The sequence below is a fragment of the Monodon monoceros genome, unplaced genomic scaffold, assembly GCF_005190385.1.
Source record: "Monodon monoceros isolate NGI ecotype Baffin Bay Population unplaced genomic scaffold, NGI_Narwhal_1 Super_Scaffold_15, whole genome shotgun sequence".
Taxonomy (NCBI): Eukaryota; Metazoa; Chordata; class Mammalia; order Artiodactyla; family Monodontidae; genus Monodon; species Monodon monoceros.
In genome coordinates, this window is record NW_021703771.1 from 61,944,434 (window position 1) to 61,967,262 (window position 22,829).

Genomic DNA, 22,829 nt, shown 5'->3' on the forward strand with positions numbered 1-22,829 from the left:
GTTCCTGGGGCAACAGTGACAATCATACCATTCTCTACCTGATTTCCACACCACAACCTCCCTAGAAACTATGACTCTGTAAATCTGCTGCCTCTGAGACATTCTTGGTGTGCATCCCAGCACCTTAACGGGAAACTTCACAGTAAACGTGCTGTGTTTCTTAAACAGACGAGCCTCCCACGTTTCCCCCAGAGCAGCATCTCACCTTGTCCTCCTCGAGCCTCTGCCTTCGCTTCTCCTCCACAGCAGCCCTCCTACGTTCCTCTTTCAGCCTCTGCTCTTCTAACTTCTTCTTCCGCTCCTCCAGGTGCTTTTCATAGTGCTGCCTGGCTCGCTCTTCTCTCTCTAACCAGATTATTTCTCTTGCAGCTTCAGGAAGAAAAATGAGGGAAACCAAACACAGGCAGGTTTAAAAACTTAACAGTTAGGGCTGTAGAAACGGCCCACATTTAACAAACATGGATGGGGTCTTTGGTTTTAATTAACCAACCATGGCCTTTGCTTTTCTCAAATTTTCAGGAAAAAAATATTACTGTTAAATTTTTAGCGTAACGTAATATGCAAACAATGAGGCCAAAGAAGATGCACTGAATTCTACTCTTTGGGAAGTGGAACAGCCCTCTAGTTTGGTATATTATTACTGCAGAAGAGTGCATGCATCACATGCATGCATCACATCTCAATGCTGATAGCGATGTGATGCCCTCAAACCCATAGTACCATCTGTCTCTCTCTCATTAAAACATGTGATATCCTCCAGATCAGAAGTGTGTGCCTTGGGCTTCCCTGGTGGTGCAGTGGTTAAGAATCCGCCTGCCAATGCAGGGGACACGGGTTCGAGCCCTGGCCTGGGAAGATCCCACATGCCACGGAGCAACTAAGCCCGCGTGCCACAATTACTGAGCCTGCACTCTGGAGCCCATGAGCCACGACTACTGAGCCCACGTGCTGCAACTACTGAAGCCTGTGCGCCTAGAGCCTGTGCTCCGCAACAAGAGAAGCCACTGCAATGAGAAGCACACGCACCGCAATGAAGAGTAGCCCCCACTCACTGCAACTAGAGAAAGCCCGCACGCAGCAACGAAGACCCAATGCAGCCAAAAATAAATTAATTAAATAAAATTTAAAAAATTTACGAAGAAAAAAGTGTGTGACTTCATTTGTTTCAACATAGCATTGGTTCTGTAAGTGTTAAAAGGATTTGGGAGAAAATCCCAAAGATTGATAGTTGATGAAAGATATGCCTCACAGGCATATCACACTGAGTCAGTAAAAGGATGTCAGGGATCAAATAAACAGCCGACCTTGTGTCTGAAGAGTTCATAATCTATTTAGGTAAGACTTAAAAAAAAAGCCGAATGAAAATATACAACTCAAAAAATATGGTTCAATGATGGAATGCTTCCTTTCTTCTTTACATATATATGCTCCTTCCTCATTTCAGGGAAAAATAAATCCCACAAAACTTTAAAAAATATGATGCTTCCTTCAGCCGTGACAGCTAAACACATTTTTAATGTGAGTTATTAACATTGTTGGCAAAAGTGTCCAAACAAGATATCAAGCATAAACCTGGAGGACACTATGGTGGTATATCAATTAAAATGTTACTTTTTAAGGGGAAAACAATAAATTCAGAACATTTTGCTTCCTCTAAATCTTTGATATTAGAGATTCTGTATTTCTGCTACCATTAAATCTTTCCAGAGCTATTCATTTCAGGAGACAAATCTACTGAAATGGATCTGAACTGGCTTGACTTTCATGGAAGGAAAAGCATGAGGACAAACCCACAGTAAGTTTGTCCTCTGACATCACTCAGGGTGGTACACAGAGATCTGGGTTTTCCCAGCAGCTCTGCTGCTAACACATAGGGAGACCTGAACAATTTCATTTGGATTTCAGTTTACTCTTGCCTAAAACATGAAGAAATTGATCTTCAAGGTTCCTTCCTTCCCATGTTAAAAGCCCATGGTTTTAAAGAAATTCTCAGGCCCAAGTTAAAAGTTTACTCAGAGGAAAAGCACATAGTATGTGCTCAATAAATATTTACTGAATGATTGAATAAATTAAAAAATACTCTGAGAACACATATTAAAAGTAACAGATAGACAGCATTATTCACAATAGCCAAGATATGGAAGCAACCTAAGTGTCTATATCAATAGATGAATGGACAAAGAAGATGTGGTATACATAGGCCATGGAATATTACTCAGCCATAAAAAATAATGAAATCTTGCCATTTGTGACAACATGGATGGACCTAGAGAATATTATGCTAAGTGAAATAAGTCCTACCTAAACTTGGCCTTAATATCTTTATTTGGTCTTGTTCTGCATTGCTCTCCAAAACATCCTCTTCAATCTCCCTGGAGACCTTTCTCCTTACTGTACCTCCTAAACAAACCATACTTCCCCCATCTCTTTGCTCCTGTGGTTGCCTTGCTGGGAAAGTTGCTATCCTTTTTTTTTATCCAAACAGATCCATCCTTTAAGGCAGTAGCCTCATGAAAACACAGATTGCTGGGCTCCAACCCTCATTCATTTCCACTTTTTCTAGGATGGGCCCCAGTAATCTTCATTTTAAACAAACTTCCCAGGTGATTCTGGTCCCAAGTGATCCACTGATGGCATATGGAGGAACACTGCCCTTAAGGTCTTCTCCAGAAGCTTCATCTCTTCAGGGCTCATTGCTGCTCTTATGACATCTACCAGAAACTTTAGCATTTCTTATACTCTGATTTCTATGTAGCAAAGGACTCCCCCTCCCACTTTTTTTCCACTCACTATAGTGTTTTTCACAACTTGTACATAACCAAGGGTCTTACTAATTAATTACTTCCTGATTCATTGAGAACTACTTCTTGACTCATTCACCCATAACTGTCCAGTCTTAGGCAAATTATTTAACTTCCTTATGCCTCACTTCTGTCAGGGTAAATTCTGGCTACATATACGACCTTCTCATGGGTTTACTGTGAGGATTAAAAGAATCATTACATCTAACATAGTTAGAATAGTTCTCTGCACTTAGTAAGCATTCAGTAAATATTAGCCATTATTGCTAGATTTGTCATCATCATAATTCCAATTCAGAAAATTAAAGGTAGCTCGTAACATTGCGTTATCAATCACAACAGGGCTAGACATTATTACAACAATAATTAGTTTTATCCCAAATAGTCTTTTAAAGGAAGAATATTTCTTTATCAAACTCTCGAGTTCCACTTCTAATTTTCTACCAGGACGTGGAGATCCTATTGCAGTGCCTTTTTAAACAACTGTCGTCTTTAAACAGCCATACAGAGAACAGGCAAACAATGGTGAAATAGCAAACAGCAGTTTCATATTATTGCAGAGTATGCTGGTGACTGCTAGGATTATTACCAAGTACAGATCATGCAATCTTTTAAACTGAAGGATAATGTAAAATATTTCAATATTTTAATAAGAATTGAAAGTTAACTAATTCTAAGAGGTTTAGTTATTTAAAATATTCCCTGTGGATAATAGAAAATATCAAAGTTTTGTATTTTCTCATTAAGAAATGAGACTTTTGAATGCAAGAAAAAAAATCAACAATTGCTATGGACTGAATTGTGTCCCCTCCACTGCAATTCATATGTTGAAGCCCTAATGCTCAATGTGACTGTATTTGGAGATAGGGCCTTCAGGAGGTAATCATGGTTAAATGAGGTCATAAGGGTAGGGACCTAATCCAATAGGATTACTGTCCTTATAAAAAGAGACACCAGAGAGCTCACTCTCCCTCTCTCTTCACGCTCAGAGGAGAGACCACGTGAGAACAGAGCGTGAGAACAGAGCGGCCACCTGAAAGCCAGGAAAGGAGCTCTCATCAGAAATTGAAGCCTACCATAGCCTTGATCTTGAACTTTCCAGCCTCCAGAACTGTAAGAAAATAAAGTTCTGTTGTTTAAGCCATGCAATCTATGGTAGTCTGTTATGGTGGTCTGAACAGACAAATACAACTCATTCAGTATTTAAATCATTAACATTCACTAATTTCATAGCGGCAGCTCTATAAAAGAATAACATGTCCCAAAAAAGGACCTGTGATGAATATCATTAACCTTTACTTTTGTGAAGTTATCATTTTCTCCTGGACTCTGAGATCATAACATAAAAATGAAATGAAAACCCACTGTGACCCCTGGACCTTAACAACCCAGTCCCATCCCTGAGCTGCTGCTACCAGGATTATACTTCAATGACACTGTAACAGTATGTCAGTGCCACACAAAGGGGAAATTCGCCATCAATCTGAACTCTGTTTAGAAACACACAGTGACTCGTGTACTAAAAGGAGTTTGAAATGAAAGGGTATAGGATAGAGTAGAAGCTCCGGCTTCACAGGAACCTGAGTCCACCCCCCACTCCTGCCACCCCCCAGTATGTGTCACTGAGCAAGCAGTGACTTCTGTGGTCTTGTTTCCTCGAACCGTCTTCCTGACAGGGCTGCCAGGTGGGCTCGCGGTAACATATAAAGTGCTTAAGGCAGTGCCAGGTACATGGTAGGGACTCTGTACATGTAGATAATTATAGTGAGTGAATCTTTATGATCGTTATACTAACTCCTGTCTTATCGCTACAGAAAAAAGGCAGCTAAACAGAAGAACACAGATAGGACAGAGAACCAGATGGTGCACTTGTGGGCTGGGTCAACTCCCGTCCCAGTCACATTCGACCATCTAGTGCCCAGCCTGGTCCTTCTGAGCAGGCTTACAACAGTGTGGGTGAAGAATGTGTTCCACTACCATCTGAGGGAAAGAAAATGATGATGCTCAGAGAATAGAGCAATGTTAACACTGAACCTCTGAAACACACACAGCTTAGGTTCATGCTAGGATATGGAAGGATATGAATAGGTTACTGGTAACACTGGCTACCAGAAAAGCCAGTAATATCATGAAAAGTCAGAAAATGACAACTGATAATATCTGAGTTTGGATCTTGATCCTGCCGCTAATTCTGTGTGACCTTGGAAAAATTAGCTAACCCCTCTGACTTCTAAGTTAGAGAGTGTGTACAAAATGTTCTCCAAGATCTTTTTCAATTCACTCCCATGACTCAGTTGTTTTTACCTTTGAGGACATATGAGGGATTACAATTAGGTTTCTTTCTGTTTTGATTTTGAGGGCTACAAATTTAATTTTTGTGCTTTATCTCAATAATTATTGTGATTATTTACATTCAAATAAATTTCATTTTTATGTTGGTATGAAAACACTGATTTTTTTTTTGTGCTAAATATTAATAAAAAAAAATGGCTTAACTTGGTTAATCAACCCTGGGAAGGGGGGCTGTGGACTGAAAAATAAGAGCATCTGTGTAGGAAATACTAATTAATTTTATTTAATAATGAAGAAATGGGAATGAAAAGGTAATCACTAATAGTATGGAAAATTATAGCACAACTTCTAAATTAATACGGGCAATCATGGAATGAACAGTACTTGCATCAAACCAACGCCTACACCTCTACACCACCAACCCTTCCCCTACCATAAAAAGGGAAAAAAAACAAAGTTTAAAAGGAATGAAACTAAGCTAAAAGGAATAAAACTAAGCCTATTAGTTAAGATTGAGACTTTTAGACCAGGCCAAAACACAAAACACCCAGTTACGTAGTTTGAAAGAAACAAACCTAAAACAAAGTGTCAAAGAAAATAATGAATGAACAAATAGCTATCAGGCAAATGAAAACAAAATTGTAATAAATGTGGGAATAATAATCCCATTTTGTCTGGTAGTAAAAATCAAATGAAGAAAAAAACTCCAAAGGAGATAAATAGCTCTCCCAGGATCACATGGTCTAAAACAGGTAGAGTTGAAATTTTAAGTCAGCTCTGATTCCAAAGCCTGTACTTTCTGTTACTACACACTATTTCCTCCGTATTCACAACTTCCTGCCTAAAATTTCCACTTGAATTTCCTGGTCAGATCCATCACATAACCTTACTCATATCTGCATATTCATCCCTACCTCAAACCAGAACCTGCTCTGCCTTCTACGTTCTGATAGCAGATACATGACCTCCTAATGGTTTACAAAGGTAAACCCCTCGAGTTCATTCTCAATTTCACCTCATGGATGCTCCAACCTAACTCCACACTTCCACAATTGACTCCATCATTTTACATCAGAATTCAGTGTCTCCCCTCCCAACCTTTCGATTCTACTGTATTTAAGCCCTCATTCCCTTCTTATTCCTGTTTAGTCTATCTCCTCTTCACATCCATTCTTCATACTGTTCTCAGAGACATCTTCCCCCCCACCCCCAAACAAACCCAATGTCACAGTCCTGCTTGAAAACCTGTTGGTTCCCCACTGCTCCCCAGTTCAACTCCTTAGACTGACCGTATAATCATGTACATTTTTACAAGCTACCTCCTGCCCAAAACACATCTTCCCACCTGACAAACTTCAACCATCTTTCAAGTCCTGGGTCAAATGGCCCTTCCTCTGGAGGCAAAGTCACTGCCATAGCTCCTTCAGACTCCTGCCTGTACTCTAGATCGTAACTACCCTGCTCTTACTGAGTTCTTCCCCTTGTAAAACTGTGTCTAGTTCAGCAGATGATAAAGTAAGTATGATGAATAAATGAGCTAAGGAGTTAAAGGATTATGACTTCCAAGCAAAGTGATTTATATTGAGCCTTAGTGTTAATTCAAAGCCTTCTCGACAAGTCATCTAAACTGTGTTTCTACTTTCCTCTCGTTTGAATATTACACTGGAGAACTGCCTGGTAATAAGGATGACCCTGCAGATACCCACCACACCTGTGTCTCCTGCCCGAGGGGACTTCCTACTTTGCCTTCTCCCCTTGACACAGCGGTAGACTAATGGGACTGAGGTGCTGAGACAGAGCTGAGGTGCTTATACTTGTGAAATGTCTAGACCCTTTCTTTGGAGATAGGAAAGCAATACAGTGCCAGGACTTCTTATCTTCAGAGCTAGGCCTAAAGGAGGGTTCAGCCTCAGCTAAAGTAAACGGAGTTTTGCTAAAGCGCACAGAGCAACGGTTGTCCTTTTTGTTACAGCCTCGACCCTAATCCACTTTCCCTCCTCATAGCATGTTGCCATCCTCTTCCCTGGCTGTCTTACTGAGCCCCAGCCTACTAGACCAGAAGCACAAACACTTCTCTATCTTTGTCTCCCTGTAGCTCAGAAACATTAGGTTTCCCCAATCCCAGGCATCTAGGTCAGTCTCTGGGGTCACATGACCTGCCATTCTCATCTTTATCATCACCATCATCACGGTGAGCTGTGCTCAGTCCTTTATGCTGACACCAAGTGATTTACAGGCAGTACCTTCATAGCTGATAGCTGCCAGTGAGGTAGACACTGCTACTAAACTTATTTTATTAAACTTATTCACAGAGAAGTGAAGTAACCTGTCTGATGTCTCAAAGTTAGTCAGTGGTGGAACTGGAATGCAAACTCTGGACTGTCTGACTCTAGAAGAAAACGGGGAACCATTACGCTAAAAGGCAGGATTTGGAACACCTCCCCACGACTAAAGTTCCTCCTCTAGATCGGGACAAGGTGTTCATCCAATGTGAAGATCCTGATCTTCTAATGTCACTCTTGCCCTTCGGCATCGTCTATTTAAAAGACCATTTACTTTTCAGGCTTTAAGGCCTTTTAATTGTCAGCTTTAAAGGCGAAGTCAACCTGGGAGAAATAAACAATGGCTGCTTAGTCACAATGATTCACCTTATGTCAAAGCTTCAGCCCCTGAGTTATCTAATCCATCCCGCAACAAGCATTTATTCTTTCCAGTCCTGAGCCTGACTCATGAGGCAGTGCTTTGGTATGTGCTCCTGTCCGAATTCCTCCCACTAACATGTACTCAGATCCTTTGGTTGTTCATAACCTGCCTGGAGGCCTTGGGAGCTTTTGTACACTTCATTCATTAAGGTACAACTTTAGGAGAGCAGATGCCGTGGTTGACCACAGATCTGTCAAAGTTTTATCCAGTAAAAATTTGGATTACAAAGACTTTCCCAAAGTCTGTTTTTGTTTTTGTTTTTTTGGTGTGTGGATAGTCTTATTAAAACCAATGACTGTCTATCAATGATAATAATGTGAAATGTAAAACCAGCGACAGTTTCACTTCTGATGCTAATCAGAGTACGGCATCACTGGTTGTTTACTAATTAATTCTAACCTCTCTATCAACATTTTTGAGATGAACATTCTAAGCCAGGTTGAAATGATCATTTATCTCTTGACTGCACTCTTATTAATACTGCTGCCCGAGGTGACAACACACACTGAGTAAGAAGGGTGGGGAGGGAAGCAAAGCAGAAAAGTTGTGACTGGAAGGGCAAGGAAGTCTGGTGAAATTATCTGAGAAACAATGCAAAAATAATTTAATTGAAGGTCAGAATCCTTTTCATATTATCTTATTGTTATTTCTAATACAGTACATTATGATAGATCTCCTGTACAGCTTTGAACTTAGCTATAAAAGCCAATATGAATGAATTGAATGAGAGATTTGATTGTTTATTTTTTCTTCATGAGCTATGAGTCAATCATACAATTCTCTGATAAGCGTCCATGATTTTATAGACTCTCAGAAAGCCCCCAGCTGGGAATGTGACTCCATTCGCATCAATACTTCAAACTTTAACCTGTATCACCTTCAAAAAGGGAAACCTTACATCTTCCTGAACACAGAAGACTATTCATCTGCTAGATATTCCTTAGAATTTGTCAACATATCGTAGGACTATTAGTTTCATAACATATATGAAGACCAAGCAGTTTTAAGGCACAGCTATTCTATAGATTACCTTTGTATGCTTGTTCGCCTAACTGAGAAAATGATTAAGAATAAGAATTTCAGACTTGTTTGAGTGGACTATTATAAGGGTGGGTATTACCTGATAATTTGGTAATGTCTAACTAATTTGCAGTATACCTGCTGCATTCACCTCTACTTACATTGAGACATACAGATTTACTATTCATTTACCATTCAACCAACAATTGTTAGACATCGACTACGTGCCAGGCACTATTCTAGGTACTAGGCTATAGAAATTTAAAAACGACACAAGTCCTTTCTTTTATTAAGCTTATATTCCAGTGAAAGCCGACAGACAACAAACAAATAAAATATATACATGCTTAGATACTGACAGTGACGTGGAGAAAAGTAGAGGACTAGTTTGGGGGAGCTGCAAATTTGAGTAAGATGCCAAGGAAGGCCTCACTGAAGAGATGGCATTTAAACAATATCGGAAGGAGGAGAGAGAATGAGCTACATGCATCTCTCAGGACAAACATTCCAGGTGGAGTGCATAGCAATGTAAGTACCAGGAGGTTAGAAAATTGATCTTTCACTTTAAGAGCCCCAGGGCTCCTGGCTTAATAGTGACCGCACATCAAATATTAGGTGAATGAATATGTGAATTAAAACAGCAGGAACTAGCTGTAAAAAAAGGTGGTGGTGGTAGTTAGTATTACTTTAAACTATCTAAAGTCAAAAATTGATACTATTGCATAAATTCTACATGCTTTGATTCTTGTAAGTGTTTTTGAAGAGAAATTAGTAACCAGGATCTATTCCAAGTTCTTACAGACTCTTTTTTTAATTTTTTAAAACTTTTTTGTGGTACGTGGGCCTCTCACTGTTGTGGCCTCTCCCATTGCGGAGCGCAGGCTCCGGACGTGCAGGCTCAGCGGCCATGGCTCACGGGCCCAGCCGCTCCGCGGCATGTGGGATGTTCCTGGACCAGGGCACGAACCCGCGTCCCCTGCATCGGCAGGCGGACTCTCAACCACTGCGCCACCAGGGAAGCCCACAGACTCTTAATGGACTCCTAGGCTAACAAATGGTCAATGTCACAAAATTTTCTCAAAAAGATATCAGAATCTGCTCCAACACTTACATTTACCCTCTGGTTCTGTGTCAAATGGACAGTGAGTACAGCACCCATGTACCTTGCGTGTGCGTGAGGAAGCAGAATAGCTCTTCCTTCACGTGAGAGCTGGGTATGTGCCCAGCTCTGAAACTTCGGAAAATCTACCACCGCATCTGAAGCATAGGGACCACTCTCTACTTAACAGAATCACCACTTGTTGAAGAATGTAAACATTGATCTTGGTGACCCTGTACATATTAAAAATATGCTTAGGGGCTTCCCTGGTGGCGCAGTGGTTGAGAGTCTACCTGCCAATGCAGGGGACGTGGGTTCGAGCCCTGGTCTGGGAGGATCCCACATGCACGGAGCAGCTGGGCCCATGGGCCACACCTACTGAGCCTGCACGTCTGGAGCCTGTGCTCCGCAGCAAGAGAGGCCGCAACAGTGAGAGGCCCGTGCACCGCGATGAAGAGTGGCCCCCGCTTGCCACAGCTGGAGAAAGCCCTCGCACAGAAATGAAGACCCAACACAGCCATAAATAGATTAAAAAAAAAAAAAATATATATATATATATATATATATATGCTTAAATAGTTGATATGGCAGAAAGAAGAAAGGGTCCATTAACTATCCCATTTTTTAAGATTCAGTTCCTCCCTTGAGCTAAATTATCACAATGCACTTTTAAAATAAAATAAATGACAGTCCATAAAATAACTTAACATCAGCAACTATGGCAGGCTCACACAACAAAAAGTATAAACGGGCTTCCCTGGTGGCGCAGTGGTTGAGAGTCCGCCTGCCGATGCAGGGCACACGGGTTCGTGCCCCGGTCCGGGAAGATCCCACATGCCGCGGAGCGGCTGGGCCCGTGAGCCATGGCCGGTGAGCCTGCGCGTCCGGAGCCTGTGCTCCCCAGCGGGAGGGGCTGCAGCAGTGAGAGGCCCGCGTACCGCAAAAAAAAAAAAAAAAAAAAAAAGTACAACCATTGTGTTAATTTGCACCTAAATGTGATAATACAGAGTGAAGTGTTTAGAACACTGCTTGGCCCATAGTTAGTGCTCAATAAACATTATTATTATTAATGAATAATATTAATATTATTAATACGTAATTAAAGACTTGGGTAAAATCAGGAAAATCAGCAAATATTTATTACGTGTCTGTTTTATATTTAGCGCTGTATATTGGGATAAAAAGAATTAGAAAACCATGGCCATACCCTTTAAAAGCTTAAAGTATATACAACCAGAAAGTTCTATAAAGTCCAAATAGAAAAAGTTCAGTAGCATATAAAGTAGCACTAGAATGTGAGCTAAAATATGATAGTTATGCAAGATATAGAGTAAGAAAATGAGAGTTTCCAAAAGAGGAAAGATCATAAAAACCAGGAAGGAGTCAAAAAGAAGGACTGGAACTAACCGTGACCGAGCTGGAGGAATGAAGTACATCTATGAGATAGTTTTGGGTAACTAAAATCTAAATTTACTAAGGTCTGAACTAGGATGAGAGCAGAGGCAGCAAATTTAAAGGCATGGATCTGAGACCTATTTGAAGACAGAGGCCTGCTGGTCTTGTGACTAAATGGATTCAGGGATAGTGAGTGTGGCAAATTCCACCTACAAACCAGGCTAGAGGTAGCTGAAGCCCCAGCTAGAGGACTAGGCTGAGTCCAGACTGACCACTGGTACCTACAAGCGGCTCAACAGGTCCGAGTGGAGACTAGGCAGTGCACAGCTCTGGACCACCATGTTTCATTCTGTAAAAGATGCGGTAGTTAAGGCTGGTAGAAAGATGCCAGTGCCTCCAGCAGCAGGAGAAAGCATCAAAAATAGTGGAAAGATAATTGGGCGGGGCAGGGGGATGCTGGTGCAATTGACCGAGACACAGAAATTCCTCAGAGGAGTGTTCTGGAGGGAAAGTTGATGGGCAATGTAGTTGTATAGAGCGGGGGTCCCCGACCTGCGGGCCATGGACCGGTAGCGGTCCGAGGCCTGTTAGGAAGCAGGCCGAACAGCAGGAGCTGGTGGGTGGGCAGGCGAGCAAAGCTTCACCTGCCGCTCCCCACCGCTCGCATTACTGCCTGTACCAACCAACCACCGCGCCCCCGTGGAAAAATTGTCTTCTACGAAACTGGTCCCTGGTGCCAAAAAGGTTGGGGACCGCTGGTATAGAGGTTGAGTTTCAGATGACAGGAAAGCATCTACTGCCTTATGAGTGAGTTGGAAATGTGAAACCCACATTATCAAAAAAGGAGGGTTGAAACCATGACACAACCCTCCTTTTTTGTACAATTAAAAATACAATTCTCCCACTTACCCCAGGAAGGAAACCAAAATTAAAGCTTAGAAGAGAGATGGTAAAAAAGATGCAGAAGTCAAGAGAGAGAAGTTTGAAGGAACGGCCTGAATAGAATCAGATGAAATAGTGGTTGAGGAGATTTCTTCATGGGAAAACCTTTTAAGGCAGAAAAATCAAGCTTTCAGAGTGCATATGCTCAACCAAACAGAACAGTCCCGTACTTGAAGAATTATGCCTGATTTTACGTGATAAATTGAAGGATAATGTGGAAAGAGCAGGCCACATGATATAATCCTACCATAAAGCATTAAAGCATGACTCAGAAATTTATCCTACAGAAAGTTATTAATAGATCCTCCCTGTTTGCAGAACAGTACAAACATGACATGCAACCCAAAACAAAGGCCTTTATTCTCCCTTTTAACTTGCTTTTTAAAAATGTGGATTACAAAAAAAAAATCTTTAATGATTTCAATGTTAATTTCAACCTACATCCAACAGTGAATAATCAATCTCACTGGCCAATAACTTTAAACTTTGCTTTGTTGGAATTTCTGGAATGTATTTTTTTTCTAACTTGGAAAGCTTTAGAGTTTGATAATAGTTGATATTATCAATTGCTTTTGTGTTTTCAAAAAGCACACCCCAAAGACCTGCTATTAAGTGACAGCCCTTCCCCACCCCTCCCACCTTTTTTTTTTTTTTTTTTTAAACTATTCTACTCCCATCACAGCTTCTGCAAAGCACAGTTTATATTTATGGGTAGTTTATCAGCTGCACTTTTTCTTTTAGAACTAAAATTTTTTTAGAAATTACCCTTATGTATTCTAAGGCACAGCTTAAATTAGATGCTAGATTTTAGATGACTCTTTTACAAATGTACGTGTGCATGTATGTTTATTTGTGTATTTATGAAGATTAGTTTCTACTCTGACAGCCTAAGTCAGTAAAAGAATAGGCCAAAATTTAAAAGAAATTTTAAAATAAAATGCAAATAATGCAGAAAAAAATAAAAATGAGTAAAATAAAATAGAAATATGATAGATAAAAATGTATTTCATTAAAATTATGACTGTCAATAACAACAAAAGAGATAATATCAAAATTAAGGAAAACTGGGAATTCCCTGGCGGTCCAGTGGTTAGGACTCCTCTCACTGCCGAGGGCCCGGGTTCAATCCCTGGTCAGGGGAATTAAGATCCCACAAACTGAGTGGTGGGGTCAAAAAAAAAAAAAAAAAAAAAAAAAAAAAGAAGAAAAACTATGGTATTAAATACGGTAGGAGCAAGAAGAAAGAAAAACCATGTCTATGATACGTTAGCTCACCAACAAAGTAAAGCTGTGACCACAGGATAATACAATAATCTGAACGTTACTTTGACCCATATAAGAATCTGATAAGCAGGTTGGGTCTGTTACCAGATGCCCTTTTGCCACCTGTCTTGCGTCAGTGCTCTACAGTCCCCACCTCTTCTAGCTCCCTGGATGACTCCTCTTCATCCTCTAGTTGGACGTTCAGGTGGCCCCTGACATCCTCAGGCTGGGTTAGGTCCTTCTGTGGGGTTCTCGATGCCCCATGTGCATACCCCTTCAATACCACCCTCTATTACAATTGCTGTGTGTTTATCTGTTCCCGCCTCCCCACCACTAGACTGTAGCTAGCCCTGGAGGGCTGGGCCTCAACCTTTATTCATCCTCTTAACACAATACCTAGCAAATAGAGTTTTTAACTATATAAACTAATAAGCCATGTTCTACATCATCGATATGAATTAAAATGGGGCCACACATTAAGAAGAAACCCAGCCACACAACAGATAAAGTTAGGCAACTTGTAGGGAGAATCTGCAGGCTCAGAGCTATACAACTTTATAGCATAAGAAGGGAAATGATTTTGGTGTGACTAGCATATTTATACTTTCTACAAAAAGAACTAATAACACGTGGATTTGAAAGACAAAGAAACCCAAATGGAAAGGTATGAGTTAAGGTGTAGAAGCTAATTCATGATGGGATTTAAATTATAAAGGAGTAGTCTCCTGACCCTATGGAGCTACTTTTACTCAGGTAGATATGAATCCGCATTGCAGTGCTAAGGAGACATTTAACAGTGGGAAACCTAACCCAACAGGGATGGGGTGGAGAGGGGAGAGGACACAAGTGCTTATCTTTGCTTGGATGGATCCAAAACCAGAGTGTAAATACTTATGCTCACCTGGAATCTCTTCCTGCTTTAGTAGCTCTGCCTTTCCCTCTCAGCTCTGATCCACTTGTCTAACTGACCTTTACTGGGGAGCAGTGGGCACAGTTCACAGAAGAAAGATCTCCAGACTGCACAGCACTCCAAGCAAAGAGGGACCCGCCTCAGGGCCACAGGCAGCCCTGTTCTCCAAGAACCTACCAGCCCGAGGGAGACCTGATAGAGGCAGGGAACTTTAAGCCTGGGTGCAAACTCTAAACACAGAAACACGCAGCTTGTTTACTTCCAGCAAGTCATTGAAATCTGTGTTGAAAAAACCTTGGCAGCAAAAGAAATGACCTCACATGGCCGTGATGGCAAGGGAGAGAAAGAGGCCTGTGTTCAAAGAATGTAAACAATGTCAACAGACTTTTGAAAATCAGCTTCCAGTGAATTTCACAAATTTGGATTCTTGAATACAAATAATCAGAGATGGGATATGCGGCTGGGTTTTCCAACTGAAACATTAACTTTTACAAAATGCAGCAGAACTTTAGAAAAGTTATAGGTCATCCACTGGAAAGACTGTGGCAACCTAACTCAGCTCTGGTTTTAAAATATCCAGACGCTCTGGAAACAATGAGGCACACTGACTAGACATTTCATCTTTCCAAGGCACATAAAGAGAGTATCCTGTTTTAGCAACTTTGCATAAATGGACATTAAAGGAGGAGTTGGCACCAACATCCTTGCTCGATGTTCTGGAAGACAAGGACTGCTGAGTGCTCGGATCTTGGCTTCCTGGTAAGCTCGTCCTGTGACCCAGCTCTCTAGGTGATTACGTGGCAAATGCTGCAGTTGCTAACCTTTTGCAAGGGCCTTAGATAACAAAAGAAAAATCAGACCCCTCAGCACAGGTCTTGTGTTTTTCCTGGCAGCACATTGGTAGCATCAGTCTATAAATTCAACAGCAGCGTTATTTTAACATGGAAAGCAGTGAGTGCCCAAGCAGTGCACAGTCTCATAACTGTTCACATAAAAAGAACCACATGCTGAATCTCCTGGTATTTTTTTTTTTTTTTTTTGCGTTACGTGGGCCTCTCACTGTTGTGGCCTCTCCCGTTGCGGAGCACAGGCTCCGGACGCACAGGCTCAGTGGCCATGGCTCACAGGCCCAGCCGCTCCACGGCATGTGGGATCTTCCCGGACCGGGGCACGAACCCGTGTCCCCTGCATCGGCAGGCGGACTCTCAACCACTGCGCCACCAGGGAAGCCCTAGTTCTATGTTTATATCAACATACTAAATTCTGTTTCTGCAAAACTCATAAAGGCATGCTAGAAAGCATGCTTATTAGAGTGATGTCTGTTTGTCCATCATCCTCGAGGGGAAAAAAGTAACATTTCAACAACGGTGTCCTTGAAAGATCAAGCGAGGGCTGGGGATACCTAGCTGCTTCTCCCGCTCCTCACGCCGCTCCCTCGCCAGCCGCTGCCGGTCATCAACGCGCAGCACTGGTGGAGGGTCTGAAAAAGAGAAAAAAAAACATGAGAAGAGGGGCAGATTTTAAGAAACGATATACACTGATAAATATCTTTTTGTCCAGTAAATTTGATGAATGAAATATTACTACATCTTACGTATAGTAACGTGACAACAATTAGTACATGTAACTATACTTTCAGTGATACACTTTATTTTAAGTTTCCTGAGAATTTCCAAGTATTATCTTCTATTTAAAAATATTACATAAGAGGTTAGATTCTAAGGAAAAAACCCATTTCTTTTTTTTTTTTGTATAAGATGATGGATGTTAACTAAACACATTGGGATAAACATTTCACAATATAAGTCAAGTCATTATGCTGTACACCTTAAACTTACACAGTTTAATTGATGCTGTATGTCAATTATATCTCAATAAAACTCAAAAAATAAAGTAAAATAAAAAGACACACAGCCTCCCCAAAATTTGTGTAAAACATAACTGTGCCTTTGGCTTGTATTTATCAAACAATATATATGAGGTTTTGTGTTCCTAAGCTACTGAACCTCTATTGTTTTTATGCTTCAAAAAGCCTGTTCCTTAACAACACATAGACTCCTAAGTGAATTTATTATACTAAATAGATGTTCACCAGATAGATGTGAACAGCCCAGCTCTGGAGTCAGATGGGCATGAGATCACTTCCGGTTCTGTCACTCACTTGCTGTGAGATTTGGCCGAATTACTCACCCAGCTCTCTAAGCCTTAAGCTATGATATAGGGTTCATGGGTTTTTCACTTATTGCCTATGAGGATAAAATAGAACCTATCTATCTCACATCATTGTAAGGATTAAATAAAATAATGCTTGTAACAGCGTTAGCACAGTGCCTAGCACTTGATAAATCTCAATAAATTCATTCATTTACTGAACACACTGAATATCTACTGTGCGCCAGGCAGTGTTGTATGTGCTGAAAAGAGAGCTATTAACAAAAAAGACAGAAATCTTTGCCCAAATGGGGTTTGCTTAGGGAAAATTTATAGAATAAATAAGTAAAATATAGAGAGTGAGAAAAGGGGCAATATATAAACTGTTAGATTGCGATAAATGCTAAGGAGATAGCAAAGCAGCCAAGGGGATTGTGAAATGGCAGAAAGGGGAGGTCTGACATTTTGGATAGGTGCCAAGGGAAGTCTAATTGTGATGGAAGCTTTTGTGTGTAAAAACCTGATGGAAGTAAGGGAGCTCCCCGTGCAGATATTCCAAGAGAGGAAAAGCAAGTGTAAAGGCCCTGAGGTTACGAGTACCTAAGGTGTTCAAGAAACGATATGAAGATCTGAGCCACTGGAGCAGAGTGAGATCCGTAAGTGATGGGGCCAGAGACCTGGGGGCCTGGTGAGGACTCTGGATTATGCTCTGAGTGAGATGCCACCGAGGGGTTTCCGGCAGAGGGTCACATGAATACACTCACTCTGCCTGTTACTAAATAAAAGGAAAAGCATAGTAATAATAATAATGATGGTGATGATAATTACACTTAAAATCAGCTTTGTTTTCCCTGCTACTTAATTAGCATCACAATTTTAAGATCTCTTATTAAAAATAGAAACCTACTGGAATAATACTTTAGAGACAACTGGCAGAGCTTCATCAACAGACTTAAAGGACTTGCATCCCAAATGCGTCTTAAACGTCACAGAATTTGTACATTTAAGGGAAATAAAAACTGTCTAAAAGCACCTTAGGACCTGCATAAACCTGGCAGTGCGCGTCACGGGCAGGACCAGGCGATGATATTTTATGCTTTTCCTTTGCTTTAAGGTATGCTTTTTCAAAAAATTCATAATATGAACCCCTCACTAGCTCATACTCATTATGATAATTATTTCCCAGATTTACTAATCATTTATGAGGTCTCAAATATTTTTTATGTAAAACAATGTGGCCTCTGGTCCCAAAAGGTTTTCCTCTGACACCAGAAGAGGGGCACGTGGACTCCCCTCAGGCACTTTGTTAAGGATCACAGACAGGGGAGTTTTGCTGTCATTTGTTTTTGGAAGTGACAGCCATAGCAAAATGGTATTTTGAAGAAAAAATGATCTGAGAACAAAAGCCAAAATGAAGTTAGAAGAAAGACTTCCAACAATTACTTATTGCTTAAAAGAAGTCCTTAAATAATGAGGTTTTACTCCCTCATGAAAACTTTGATTTTATTATGAAACTTGAAAATCAACTTTATTTATAAAAGCCACATAGGCACATTATAGAAAGTCTGTAAAGCAGAGTCCATAAAGTCAAATTTTGTTCATGGAATATGGAGTATGTGACATTTCTAGCTTACTTTCAAGTACTTGCCAAATTTCACACAAAATTTTGAAAAGAAGGTTTTAATAACAACGTATGGGACACACACACTCATCCTCACCTACCTCCTTCCATCCAAACCAACCCTGAGAACTCTAAGTCAATAACTGATGCTCCTGCAGTCATGAGGCAATACTCAGTTACGCAATGGAATGCTTGCTTGCCTTTCAGATGCAGAGTTGGAAAAGAGCAACGCAAGAGGGGGCATAGTTTACCTCTGATACCTGTGCTATCATTTCATATGAAAATTACACTCTTCACAAACTGTATCCTGTCTGGTAACAACTGTATACAACAACAGGCTGTATACAGTTCTATGCAGACATATCAATAAAAACTATAAATAAGGGCAATGCTTAAGAGTCGGATAACTCCCACTGGCCACCTTTATCACTTCAGTACTGATCTCAATTAGTATTTATTTAGAATTAGATTTGAGGAAGTTGAGAACAAATGCAACACATTTCTAAAGTATAAGATGCATACTGACTATGATATGCTAGACAATTTCGGTTGGTTTGGGGACCTGGCAATAGAAAATACTGTAGAGTGAAAAAGGTATTCAGTTTGAATTCTGTTTCCGCCCTTCTGGTCACATTAATAAAAAGCCACTTTGATACTAGAATGTTAATAAACACCCTGTGACAGATGAAAGATGGCTGTGAATGCAGGTAGGGAAGAGCAGAGCCTGGTCAGTTTTGTTCATTGTTTTATTCCCCATGCCTAGGACTATACTTGACAGGAAGGAAGGCATTCGATAAGTACTTATTAAATGAGTGAATGAGGGGACTTCCCTGGCTGTCCAGTGGTTAAGACTCTGTGCTTCCAATGCAGGGAGCATGGGTTCAATCCCTGGTCAGGGAACTAAGAACCCCACATGCCAAGGGCACGGCCAAAAAAAGAAAAAAAGAGAGAATGATTAAACAAATGCGCCAACAGCTTTAGCTAACTTTCAGAGCCAGTACACCTCCATTAACCTTCACTACTGGGGCAAACTCACACCAATCTTGTAGTTGACAACAGACTTTTAAAAATGTAAATACTAGCGATTACAATTTTAAAATTTAATAACTAAAAACTGATAAAAATGATCTTTAAAGGTAGGATTTCAGAAAGAAAAAATACAATTGAATAATTCCAAGTAAACAGTGAATTTTCTGTAATTTTTGTCTCCCTCTCATTTCTACCCTCATATCACTTTTCTCTGGAACAGAATGAAGGTATAGAAAATGATTTGACATCACAAACATTTCACATTGTTTCCCAACAGATCTAACGTTGTTAGAATAGAACTGAGTTACTTATTCTCAGATGGAGAAGTTTTAAGAGAAATAGGATTTCGGTGGCGGCAAGCTTACAGCTACAGTCTGCATCCAACCTCCTACCTGTGATGATTGCAAAGTAGAGGGACCACCCAAATGAGGGCACTTTTAAAAGGGAAAGGGCGTGCTGATAAGAGTCTGTCTGTGGCGACGTGTGTAAACCTGGACTATTCTGCAAAAATCGGAACTAAAGAGTGACCCTCAAAGATCAAGAAAATCAACTCACTTTGACAAGGCTTTTTTCCAAGAACTCACTAGACCTTGACTCCTATCTGAACCACTACTGTTTATACAGTAAACTACTTCTGTTAGGGCTTTTTACAAGGACTTCCATATATATTATCAGTTTATTCTTCACAATAATCCTATGAGTTAGTCAAGCAGCTACTCATTCAACGAAGAGTTATTGTGCCTATTTTCCAAATGAGAAAACTGAAGGAAATAAATGCATGTGACTAAGGAAGGTGGCACAGTTAAGTGTCAGAGTTAGGCTTTAAAATCCCATCTTTAACTCAATCCTGTCCCCCCTTTTCACAGCATGGCATCTACAGAGTCATTAGAATCAGAAAACGGCTGGAAGATTACAAGTCATGTTTTCCTCCATGAGGGAAATTTATTTATTATTTATAAGAAGAAAGTTCTACTGGCTCTTCTAAAGACTTGTGGTGGGGAATAGTAGAGGGATAGGAATTAAGAGGCATTTTTAATAAACTGGAGTTTCTGATTTTCTCAGGTACGTGCACAGTAGTTCATGAAGAAAATGCAATTTTCTCTTCTAATCAGGTCAAACTTTTACCATTTGGGTTACAATCAAGGACGAGGTGAAATGAGTCCTCTAAGAAATAATCGCTCGAAGCACAGAGGGAATGCATGGGAAGAAGATTCACAGCTTGTTCTCAGGAAAAGTTTCACAGTGGATGTGGCAACTGAGAAGGATCGCCAGAGACACACTTGCTTTAAGAAGTGTGGATGGGATGGGAGGAGGGTGTTACAGAAGGAGAACAATGTAAGCTTGGTGTTTCCCAAAGTGGGTGGAACAGTGGAGTCCAAGGCTTGATTTTAGGTCATACACAGACAACATTTTTTGTTGAAGTGTGGTTGATTTAGTGTTGTGTTGATTTCTGCTGTACTGCACGGTGATTCATTTATACATGTATACACGTTTTTTAATATTCTTTTTCATGATGGTTTATCATAGGATATTGAATGTAGTTCCCTGTGCTATACAGTAGGACCTTGTTGTTTATCCAGGAAATTCTATATATAAAAGCTTACATCTGCTAAAAAACAAACAAACAAACAAACAAACAAAACTTTTACCATTTGGAGGCAGCTGATGGAGTTCTGAAGAAGCATCTCGCACTTCCTCAGTTAACGGTAGTCATAAACAGACTTTGTAACTTTACAAAGTGTCTCTTTTGGACTTGGTTCAAGTATTCACAGCTGAGAGTACCCTTCCCTCTTGGATAACACAAGACATAGTGTGCACATATTTATAAAACACCATGAGGACCTTCCATTACATGTTTTAAATGTAAAATATTAACAATTTGAATGTGAATAGATGCTTTCTAAATCAGAGATGTTCTAGAGCATAAGTATCAGAAAGTAAAGGGGGGCAAGAAATTTAACTAAAATTTACTGGATAAAAAGGGACACTTTTTCATTGTCAGGATACTTGCATCTGGTTAGGGCAATACTCAAAATATCCCCAAAACAGCATGTGCTTCTTTTCTTTTTAAGTTCCTACAGTAAGAAAATCAACAAAAACTGCTTTAGACAGATATTCCTGTGACTCATATCCCAAAAAATCAAAAGGTTTTACTCAAGCCTGGAACTCCAACTTGGAACCTCTTATGTCACCTTCAGAGATGCTCAGGAAGATAACATGGTGGTTTTAAAAATAAGAGTCTTCTATGTATCTTTGCTATGTGTATACACAAGAAAGCAGACCCAAGGATACTTAAAAGATGTAATCTGAAATGAAACGTCTTCTCACTGAACTTGACTCTGGCAACATAAATCAAATGGCTCTATAAAGAGATGGCCAGTTGGAGCAGAAAAGATGTTTTTGGCCTCTATATTTCTATGCACTCTGCATATGTCTCTTCTGATCATGGAAATACTGTGTTAGAATGATTTATTCATATACTGGTTTACTCCACCATACTGTCAGCTAGAGGGTAGGAACTGTGTCTTTGAATATTTCCCTACTACCTATACAGTACTAGCACCAGATAAATAAACAAGTTATCGGGATATAAAAGTATAAATTGCACAGTAAAGAATGTAGGAATTAGAAGCAATGGTTGATGGGGAGAACAAGGGAAAACCAGTACAAACCATTTAGCTATGTTCAATTCTCACGGTAAAACAAATGGGATTTTCACGCTAAAGAGCTTCTACTTCTACAGGGATGCTCACTGGAGTATAAGGAACAAAAGTCCACTAGAACGAGCTGCATGAGGACAGGGGCCCTGTTGATTTGCTCATACAGTATCTCTCACAGTCCCAGTCATAGGGCAACTACTCAATAAACATTAGATGGTGGCTGGGCTTCGGGTGGATGGATGGATGGATAAATGAATGAAAATGCAAACTGACTAAATGGGGAAATCTTAGCCTACAAATTAAAACTCCACTGAAACTACACATCCTTTGCCACTAATGGTTACTCATGCAATACCTGCAATAGTACTGGTTATTTCTCTCCTAAATGGCAAGCTCGATTTACCTTCTCTGTTCAAGACCTTTTCCACATGGGAAAAAAAGCCCCACAAAACTAGGTGCAATAGGGAATGTTTTCTATGGGGCTAGGTACAGTTATTTCCATCTTTATTCTCACTGATTCACTGTTCTTGAGTGACTTTGGCCTTGGATGCAGCAAGAAGTACGCTTCCAAGAACCTCATGGGGTGTTCAATTTGCCTTTACCTTCCTTTGACTGTCTCTTATCATCAGACTGTAAGTTAGTCTCTCCCAAGGACCACACAATGGTTGTTGGATACCTGGAAGCAACTGCATTGTCTATTCAATTGTTTGTATTATGTTTACAGAGTGTTTGCTTCGTCGTATCACTGAGTGGAACAGACCATGAATCACAGGCTATCAGATGCAATTGCTGTGTAGGTGTACAATCATTGCAGGGAATGGAGAACAAAAACGTCATTCTATACCAGCTATGCTGTGTGTAATGATTTCCTTAAGTGGTTTTTGAAAAAGTCACAAAAGAGATATGCAACAATGCTGGGCATACAGGTACAGAAAATTGTGTC

The 22,829-nt window shown here is 40.3% G+C and overlaps 1 protein-coding gene across 7 annotated transcripts in view; it reads right to left on the minus strand.

The window, feature by feature from the left end:
- Positions 1 to 22,829, minus strand: part of MAP7 (microtubule associated protein 7) — a 165,060-nt gene that overhangs the window by 37,786 nt on the left and 104,445 nt on the right. For 4 of the 7 annotated variants that reach the window (XM_029223717.1, XM_029223719.1, XM_029223721.1 and 1 more), the window contains 2 exons: positions 15,828 to 15,905; positions 206 to 369 (listed from right to left, as the gene is read on the minus strand). In XM_029223717.1, the coding sequence (XP_029079550.1) occupies positions 206 to 369; positions 15,828 to 15,905 (242 nt within the window). Of the gene's footprint in view, positions 1 to 205; positions 370 to 15,827; positions 15,906 to 21,237; positions 21,302 to 22,829 lie in introns of all 7 variants that reach the window. The other 3 variants (XM_029223718.1, XM_029223715.1, XM_029223720.1) reach the window with 1 other exon arrangement.